This window comes from Mirounga angustirostris, unplaced genomic scaffold (genome assembly GCF_029215605.1).
Source record: "Mirounga angustirostris isolate CCGP_5_RB_7025 unplaced genomic scaffold, mMirAng1.0.hap1 SCAF_2, whole genome shotgun sequence".
NCBI lineage: Eukaryota > Metazoa > Chordata > Mammalia > Carnivora > Phocidae > Mirounga > Mirounga angustirostris.
Window position 1 is genome coordinate 130,926,842 of NW_026991710.1, and position 10,125 is coordinate 130,936,966.

Genomic DNA, 10,125 nt, shown 5'->3' on the forward strand with positions numbered 1-10,125 from the left:
CAATATAGGTCCAAAATATAGGAGACCAAAAATATAGGATCAAGGGATGGAGTAACTGGGCCAGTGACAGGGGTGGGAGGAGACAGTGAGAAGGTCTGGGAATCAGGGAGGTAAGACAAAAGTAGAGAATCCAAATGACATGAAAGTACTGTTTCCAACTTAATCACACCTAAAGAGAGGTCTTCTCACATCCCTGCTCAATAAGGTGATAAATTCTTCTTTCCACTGAAGTTTGAGTTGAGTCATTTACAACCAAGACTCCTAACTAGGGGTACCATTATTTGTCAGTTACAACTATTTTGCCATTTCCTCCCGAAAGCCTTCCCTGATGCCCTCAGGTAAATTTAGTTGCCTACTTTCCTGTGTTCTTACTACACCTTTTATATACCTTCACATTAAACTGCAAAGTCTTTGCTATGGTCTGAATGTTTGTGTATTGCCCAATTCTTAGGCTGAAATCCTAACCACAAAGGCGATGGTATCAGGCGGGAGGGAGGTGATCAGGTCATGAGGGTGGAACCTTCAAGAAGGGGATTATAAAAGAGCCTCCAGAGAGTTCCCTTGCCCCTTCCACCACCAAAGATACAATGTGAAGTCCGAGACCTGGAAGAGGGCTCTCACCTGACTATGCTGGCACTATGATCTCAGACTTCTAGCTTCTAGAACTGTGAGAAATAGGTTTCTGCTGTTTAAAAACCCATCTAGTCTATGGCACTTTGATACAGTGGCCCAAATGGATTAAGACAGTCTTGGAGGATTGGTATTATATCTTTTTTTTTTGGTACCATGCCTTTTTAATGTCATATTCTTAGTTATCATCACAGTGCTTGTACCATAGTGAAAGAAACTGTATTCATAATAAATACGTATGGAAAAATAAAATGATCTGCTTATGAACAAATGCGAAATAATAATAGCATTTAGAAAAGTGCTTAATTTACGCCAGACTGTTCTAAACACTTCAAATATATAAACTCATTTAATTGTCTCAAACCACTAGTGCAGGTTCGACTATTATGCCCACCTTACAGACAAATAAAATGAGGAACAAAGAGGTTGTGTGCCCATGGTCATAAACTCTAGTTTGTGGGATTAAAGCAAGAGCACCCTGGCTCCAAAGTTCATGACTTTAGTCATTTTAATGTTAAAATAAAAGCAACATACCCTGTAAAAATTACTTTCTGCAATCACTCCCCATGTGACAGTTACTCAATAAAGTGAAAGAGTCTAGTTATTGCACTTTTAACAAAAGACAAGCAAGAACAAAGGAAACTTTCAGGTTCCAATATTTTTATAAAGCATTAATTGCTACTCTGCAATGTGTTACCACATTAAAAACATTAAGTTCCAAACTTTGTAAGAAAAAGTCTAAAAATTTAGAAAAGGATGAAATTTAGCTTGTGAACCACACTCTTTCTTTCATGAATGAATCACTCACTTATTCATTTATACATTAAAATACTTATTGAAATGTATTGTATATGTCAGGCACTAATCTCAATTTTTTTTCTTCAATCTGAAGAGCCTAGGAATAATGACTTTAATATATTTTATACCAAAATTCCACTCCCAGAAGTATTGTCAAGTTTTCAGAAAGAAAAAATACATCTATACATTTTCAAAATGCTTTCTTTTATAATTAAGTGTAAATGATTACCTGTTTTTGGTAATTATTTTTATATAACATATAGTAAATTGCCAATGGCTAATGATTTTAAAAATAAGCATTGCACATTTGTGTATAGTATTTAGAATCCTGGTGCCATCTTGTGGTTTAGAGACAGCATTTCTCTATTCATTTTAATTTGTCACAGGTTTTTTTAAAAAAGGTATTAAATAGGTGGATTATTGATGATTATCTACCATAAAGTTCTAATTATATACTTCTACCTATATCAGACCAACTTTTAGGTTCTGTATGCTTACATTTTCTTATTTACCTAATGAAAAGCTTTTCAGAATCAAGACAAATAGGATAAATATAATCCACAAAAATAGATTTCTAAAGTCACTAGGACTAGGAAACACTGTCTGTTCTATCCTTCTCAAAAATTCCCTGTTAATATTTCTTTATTAATGTCTCCAAGAAGTTCTCTCACAAAGAAATTACTTTAAAATTTCTATAGTTCTGTGTTTTTCCAATAATACCAATGCACAAACTGTAGAAGGTACTTTGGGAAATGGTGAACTACTAGATTATTCACCAAGTCCCATTATGTTCCCTTTCTCTCTATTTTTGGTACTATTTAGTACACTGGGAAGGTACATTTCAGCAATTTAATTGTTCCATTATGCCTTGTGCTTATATTTTTGGTAGAATTGTATAGTTTCTGAGATACACTTCAATAGATTCTCAAAACAATTCTGTAGAACAAGAAGAGCAGGTTTTATCCTCCTCCTCACGAGGACAATAAGGCCTACCCTATTCACCAAGGTCACGTATAATTAACATATGGTGGCTTTTCTGCTAATAGTCCCTGCTCCATTCATATTTGAAAGTTAGTGAGATTGTGGGGGAAGGAGTGGTTCCCTAATACATGTCTGAAATAAAGTTTTGTCTGATGTTACCAGTGATATCTAATATGTGAAGTATGAATATTTACCAGTAGAGTATTTAATGATGATATAAAGGAAAGAAATTTTTATGAAGGTTAGTATCGACTAATATTTTTTCTACAAAACAGGAAAAAATGACTAGAAGGCATCAAACCCTTAAACTTCTATGCCCCTGTTTCTGTGTGGTGGCTCAGGGGACCTCAGAGAGGCTGGTTCCTGCTTCACTCCATCTTTGCTCCATTGTGCCTACAGCTCAATAGAATTGTGGAGAAACTACTGTACTCCCAATCACATCAGGAACTCCCCTTCAGAAAACTGAGTTTTAGTGGACTTTCCCAGGGAACAGAGAAACTAAATGGTGATTTTCTTTTCTGAAGGAAAGTTGGAGGCTTAAATAACAACACCAACAACGAAACTCTCTCCCTTCACATATTCAAATGTCAAAAAACAAAACTCTCTCCCTTCACATACTCAAATGTCAAAAAAAATTTTCTGGTAAATGATGACATGGAAATGATTGTTTGAAGGACTAGTTCCTTCCTGCTGTAACTGATTTCTGGAGTGTAAGATGGATCAGAAAGGACTGCATCGCAGTCTCATCCCTAAAAACAAAACTGAAGCCCAAAGGCCTCGCAAGCCTGGACCCAGAAGCTTCGGGAGCCATAGCTGTGGATGACAAGGTATTCTGGCCTTCTATCAGGCACCAGCATAGATGCAAGACTGACATGTAACTGGACCTCAGAATTACGAGTTTTCTCTATGGTTCCATTATTTTGATTTATAACTTTAAAACTAAAAAATTAAGTCTATTTCTTAAATATTTACTAGCTACCATATAAAGATATTTTTTGATTATCTTAAAATAAGTTTTCAAGGGGCACGTGGGTGGCTCAGTGGGTTAAGCGTCTGCCTTCAGCTCCGGTCATGAACCCAGGACCCTGGGATTGAATCCCACATTGGGCTCCTTGCTCGGGGAGGGATGTCTGCTTCTCCTTCTGCCTCTGTCCCTCCCACCACTTGTGCTCTCTCTCTCATTCTCTCTCCCTCTCTCAAATAAATAACTAAAATCTTTAAAAAAATTTAAAAATAATAAATAAGTTTTCAAGAAATGCAATTATAGTAACGTGAATTACCTGAAGATGTGCTTTTGACTGGAAGAATTCTGGGTTTAGGTTTCATTTTCATTTTGTCTTTTTCAATTTCCTGGTCTTTATTTTGAGATTCAGATAAGGGAGTTCCAACCATGTCTCCACAACCATCAGGTGCCATTTCCTCATCATTTTTGGTGGAGAATACTGGCTCATCTTTCATTATGTCACTGTTTGATTTCTTGGTTTTCAAAAAAGACAGTTTTGGAGAATTCTTTTCTTCATCATCTGATAAGTGGAAATCATTCATTTTTTTCTTCTCTGAATTTTCATCTACTGAGGTGTCAGAAAAATCACCTAAGGAAACTAAAAAATGGAAGAGAAAAAATATTTTCAATAGTCTCTTTTAAAGTTGTGAAGGTTACAGAAATCAAAAAGATTACCCTAAAGACTAGAAATGAATTTACAACCATGAAAGGATGCAAGTATCTGCAGCTCTAAAACACAGCTAACTTAGGCAGTTTTTATTGCTATTTATGAAATAAAAATTCCAATTTCATTAATTTATTCAAAACTTACTTATTGAATGTGAATTGTGTGTCAAACCCTCCGCTTACCCTGAGAAGTCATTCAAAGGTTCCTCAAAATAACAATGGCATAGGATATTTAAATTAGGTTTTGGACTGTAGCGCTTTTATTTGCAAACGACTTCACTATATAAAATCAAAAACAATGGTAAGTAGAAGAATTTTACTAGTTATTAGCTAATTATATTATTGTCCATAAAAATTTTGGTACTACAATTTCATCCATACTAGAGTATTACGTTTTACTGTGAGAAGAGTATTAAAGAATGCCAACTTAACTATATAGCAATGCTACAACTACTGTTCTGATTATTTTCAGAGAACATTAAAAATCATTCACTGAATACTAACATACAAAGCACTGAATTTCAAGTTTAGAATTGTGTGTGCTTACACCTGAAACCTAAAATGTTAATATTTTTACATAACCAAAAGAGACCAAATTAAGTCATACCAGCACTGATATACCAGGTTTTTAAAACTGAGCCCCTATTACAGCCAAAAACATCTGATTTACAAAAAGCATTACAAAAGTGATTCTGACATGCACCAAAGTTTAGTTCTCTGGGCTCTAGTTTTTAATTCGCTATAGAGTCTCACAGGGTTGACACTGGTGTGTCCAACATGGTTTACAACAGACAGGCAGCCTTTTATTTCAAACCTGCTATCAGTTAATTTATATTTTCAGTATACACCGTTCAGAAACAAAGACAATCATACAACTTCTTCTGGAAGATTACAAGTGGCTTTTTACTCATTAAAAAGTTGGAAATTTAAAACCAGTGTATATACAGCTATTATTTTAACGTGATTGTTTTTGAAGGGATGAGCTAAACGTAACTAAGGAAGCAAAAAGAGGAAAAGTGGTTTACTTTTCCATATTCACACATACCAACGTCATCACTGTCAAAGTCATCTGAGTATTCGGAACTCCTCTGCCTGGCTGAGCGAGCTGTAATTGCTTTTATTAGCTCATCCTGAAACGAGATAATTAAAATCAATTTCCACCCAAACACAGAGTTCTCGTATTTAGAATTAATTCTTTAAACAAACAATTTTTGGTTAATAACTGCTTTCAAACTCAGGTTTCATTCATATAATGACTATTCAATGAAAGCCCACCTTATGCCATGCACCCAAGCCCTCAGACTCAATGTGTAACATCACAGACAAGTTCCTCCTCCTTATGGAGCTTACAGTTCAATTGGAAGAGACAGGCAATATCAAATAAATAAATTACAGGGTGTAATTAGGGCGGGAGAATAATAAACAAGACAGGACTCAATTTAGACAGGATTTATTACAAACTGGCATTTCGGAAGAAACTGGTACTTTTCAAGATCTTTTGTTTTAGCACATTGCAGTAATAAATATAATTAATACTGCAAACTTAGAGGCTGAGTTCAAATGGTGGTGACTGGATAGAGAAAACTGAAATGTTATTATAACAGAAAAAAAATATGCAAATTTGAAGTTGCTATATAACTTAACTTTTAAAAGTTGAGTTAAACTTTTAACTTAGTAATAACTTAGTAGTGAAGCTAGTTAAGTAGTCTGAAAGCCACACAGAAGAGTTGGTAATACTGGAGCCTAAACATGATCAACTGCAAAACCTCCACAGGAATGTAAGATATACTCCTGCATTATACAGAGCCCTTTCTAGAATCATTTCAAGTCCAACATTGCTAATACAGTGTTTACTTTTAAAATCACTCAAAATAAAAAAAATGTTTTGAAATACTTTACCTGGAAAGTAGTCCTTTTGGTGACTTTTGGACTCTTTGTATAAGCCAAAGTTGTGCTAAAAAACTGTTGTGCTTCATCAGACATAGTGTTTTTTTTGTTTTTTACTCTTTACCTTTATAAAACAGCTAATAAATAATTGGAATAATCCAAACTCTGATGGTGTCTGAAATATACAAAAAACAAATCAGACTTGTTTGCAAACTTGAGAATTTCTATTACTACCCTTTAGTGCTAAAAAAAAAGAGCGAGGGCGCCTGGGTGGCTCAGTCGTTAAGCGTCTGCCTTCGGCTCAGGTCGTGACACTTCAGCTCAGGTCGTTATCCCAGGGTCCTGGGATCGAGTCCCACATCGGGCTCCCTCCTCAGGGGGAAGCCTGCTTCTCCCTCTCCCACTCCCCCTGTTGGTGTTCCTACTCTCGCTATCTCTCTCTCTGTCAAATAAATAAATAAATAAATAAGCGAACAATTAAGAAAAGCATCTCATGAACATTGTACTACATATTCACTTAAATATGTAGAGTTCTTCTAAAGAAATATAAAATTTTCACGAGTTTATCAAAAAAATAAAAGTCAAATTGAAGTTATACTAAAATAGTTTTGCAATTATTTTAAGGATGAGCAAATAAACGACTGCAACAGCTTATAAAATGTTGCCAATTAAAATGCAACACCTTATTTTTCCCGTCTCTTCCATTCAAGAAATATAACATTGCCCATGAAACAGCCATACCTTATTCTAAAAAGACTACTAAGGAGATCGGCAGCATAAAAGCTACAACTAGAAGGACAACCAAAACAAACAAACAAACGCAAGCTTGCGTACAGCTCTAGTGAAAGACAAAGATCAATAATGCTAAACTGCAATAGCGACGTTTTTTTTGTTTTGTTTTGTTTTTCCAGTCGCTCTTCCCTCTCACAACAGTGCTCATGGGGCTAGATAAAACAAAACGAAGCTTCCATGACAGGCAGCATTAAAATCGCTGCACGAATGGGCCCGTGAACTTTTCTCGTGCTCGGAGTCGAGGCCTGGGCCTCAGCCACCTCGCCGTCCGCCGCAGCGCGCGCCCGGGGACCGCTCCCGCCCGGCCGGGTGGCCCTCGGGTCCCAGCCGGCTCCGCACAGCACCGCGCCGCCTGCCGCCCGCTCCCAGCACTGTCCAGGCCCGTGCAAACCGAGCGCTGTCCACGTCCCGTTCCTCCGAGACCCCCCAAGACCCGTGCTCTGTACCCACCGCAGCCGATCCTCGACGGGCTCCCGCTGCCTTAAGGACTGAGCCGCTGGCCTCCGGCAGGAGTCTCTCGCCGAGGCCTGGGCCTGCCGGCTCTGGGAGACTGGCACTGGGCTGAGCAAAGGGGAGGGACTAAAAGCGGAGACGGGAGACGGTTGCTAGGAAACCGCGTCTCCGGAAGGAAGTGGCTTCCCTACCGCCAGGTCTCCCGGGTACCCAACACCGCTCTTCCGCCTGACGCGTCCCGGAGGCAATCGCCCAGACGAAGGAAATGACATCACCCCTTTGGGTCCCGGGAAAGGGGTGCATTATCGTCTACGGTGCTACAGCTGTTGCCTAGGAGACAGGACCCTCCCGCTCCCACCCGGAACCAAGAGCCTCGAGCTTTCTAGTGGAGTGAGAGTCCTTACCTGCACCTGCTGCTTGAGCCAAAGCACATTTACCGTTTTGCCAGAGTTAGGCTGTGAAGTTCTACGAATCGGAATAGAGGACTGACAGATGGGACAGAATAGCTAGCTACACAGTGACATTTGCAGGCTAAGGAGAGGAACTGCTCCATTGAATTCTGGTACTTCCCCATACCCGTGTGATGTCAGGCAAATGATGCTCCAGTTTCCTCTTCTGGAAAAAAAAAAAAAATAATAATAATAAATAGCCACCTTAGAGGGTTGCTGTGAGCACTGAATGAAATAATGCAGGTGGGATACCTGCAAGAGTGCCTGGGATTACATTCAGTCAATATTAGATACACTTTTTATGCAACTCAGTCACAAAGGACCTGGACAGAAGTCCTCCCTTGTTGACACAGCTGAAAACCCCATTCCAAGTGTTTCTTTAATGTAAAGTTTCCCCCTTTGTATACGAAGTGGATAATCTGGTTAAAATCAAACCAGTCAATAAACAAAATGGTCTCAGACTGGAGGACCACATGCTGCTGAAGTAACCCAAATCAACATCACTTAATTAGCATAGGGAATCCTTAAATAAACAAAAGACAAAAACACTTCTTTAAAGACTTCAAAATAACATGGATTTATACTATTTTTAATTTAAAAGATATTTAATCCTAGCTAAATTGTCCAAATGAATGCATTGACTAGTAATTAAAGTTGTTCCTGGTATTTTTTCCCCATATCTCTAAAATTTATTAATTCTTCACTCATTCAACAATTATTTATAAACAAATCCCACTGAGATATATAGATTTAATAAATTAACATATTGAAAACTGTGCATAACAAGAAATATGAAATTTAGTTAAAAATTATGCTTTTAGCAACATTTACAACATTTACAATTCAATTTTTTCAAAACAACCAAAACAACCAAACATTAACAACAACATTTGCAACATTTTACAACATTTTACTTCTAGCAACATTTACAACAGTGACAATTCAATTTTTTCAAAATTGTATTCGATTCATATTCAACTTGTTTGGAAACTCAGTTTGATCAACATTTGCCTAATTTTGATGTTTTCAAACATTTTTGAGTGAGTCATTGCATAAGACAAATATTTCCTATTTCTACCAGTTACTGTTAACTTTCTAATTCCTGTAAGTTATTAATAAACAAATATGATTCCATCATGGTAACTGTACCCACAGTGAGAGGACAGAATCCCCAGCATCCTATTATGCGGAGTCCTAATTTGTTCATGTTGAATATTTATATTCATTCAAAAAACTCTGTTCATTTTTTATCCACCTGGCTAATATGTAGTTTTCATTTAGGTATGATTTAAGAAAATAAAATTCACAAAAAATATTAATGAAAAAGGCTTTAAGATCCTATCTTTTCCATAGAACCCTCTAGATTTTTATTTTCAACTTGGTACAAAATAATTAATAAACGATATCAAGCTATGCCTTACAAAGCTACAGTAAACAAAGGAAGTTAACCTGAACTCAACTTGATTTCTACACAAAACCTAAAGCACAGTATTTTTCTACTGTTACCTTAAACAGTAGAATATTATGCACATTATCAATATTTTTAGGTAGCTTCAGTATAATATGTTAATAATAACATTATATAATACCTGAATTAATACTATGATTTTATCTAACACATAGATAAAATAAATGCATAATTGTTGCATGAACTCATGAATAAACAAATAGCATTTTAAACTGAAAAATAATTCTTGAAACATTCCAAAAGGCCACATATACTCAATTAAAAAAAATAAAAACACTACAACACACAAAATTTCAGTAGCTTATGTAACATTTTCTCTTTATTTTATTTTTTCAAATATATACTTGATCTCAGACATATTTGCTTAGCAAGTATTTTTTGAGTTTATGCCCTTTTCATTTCTCAACCTTGTCTTCGCTCATTCATTCATTCATTCAGTACACCCACATCAATAACATTCTAGGTCATATTTGGGGAGTTCAAATGTAAACCAGAGTAGGTCTCTGCCTAGGGATCTTATAGACCAGAGACAGCTGGAAGGTTGGGTAAGCACATGGTGATTATACTTTGTGCTAATTTCTCTGTAAAGTACAAAGAGAGGTCTCAAGAGAGAGCAAAGAATTCTTCCTGGAGGCACTACAAAGTTTTCAGAGAGAAACTGAGTGTGAGTTGATTAATGAGTTTAGGAAATACGAGGGATCAGAAGTATATTTTAAGCAGAGGAAATCGTCTGTGAATATGGAGTCTATCTCATTGAAGATTTAAGCATTTGAACAAAGTGATAGTGTGATGCCTTTTGGGTCACAGGGGGAGGGAGAAGATCTATTTCCAATCAAGAAGCAACTGAGGAGTGACTCTTCTTCAAAAGTTCCCTGCCCTCCCCTCAGCAGGCAAATTATTTATTGTCCTGTGATTGGCAGCACAAGTTCGAGAGAGACAAAGGATCTTGTACTCACAGCCAGCCCTGGGTGAATAAATAAAGCACCTGTCTAGCATTT

The 10,125-nt window shown here is 36.8% G+C and overlaps 1 protein-coding gene across 1 annotated transcript in view; it reads right to left on the bottom strand.

Annotated features, from left to right (window-relative positions):
• MAP9 (microtubule associated protein 9) overlaps positions 1 to 7,364 on the bottom strand; it is a 37,701-nt gene extending 30,337 nt beyond the window's left edge. The window contains exons 1-4 of the mRNA XM_045880253.3: positions 7,208 to 7,364; positions 5,978 to 6,140; positions 5,124 to 5,208; positions 3,690 to 4,010 (exon numbers count right to left, since the gene is read on the bottom strand). Coding sequence (XP_045736209.1) covers positions 3,690 to 4,010; positions 5,124 to 5,208; positions 5,978 to 6,061 — 490 coding nt within the window. The 5' untranslated portion in view covers positions 6,062 to 6,140; positions 7,208 to 7,364. The remainder of the gene's footprint in view (positions 1 to 3,689; positions 4,011 to 5,123; positions 5,209 to 5,977; positions 6,141 to 7,207) is intronic.
• Between the last annotated feature and the right edge of the window lie 2,761 nt (positions 7,365 to 10,125).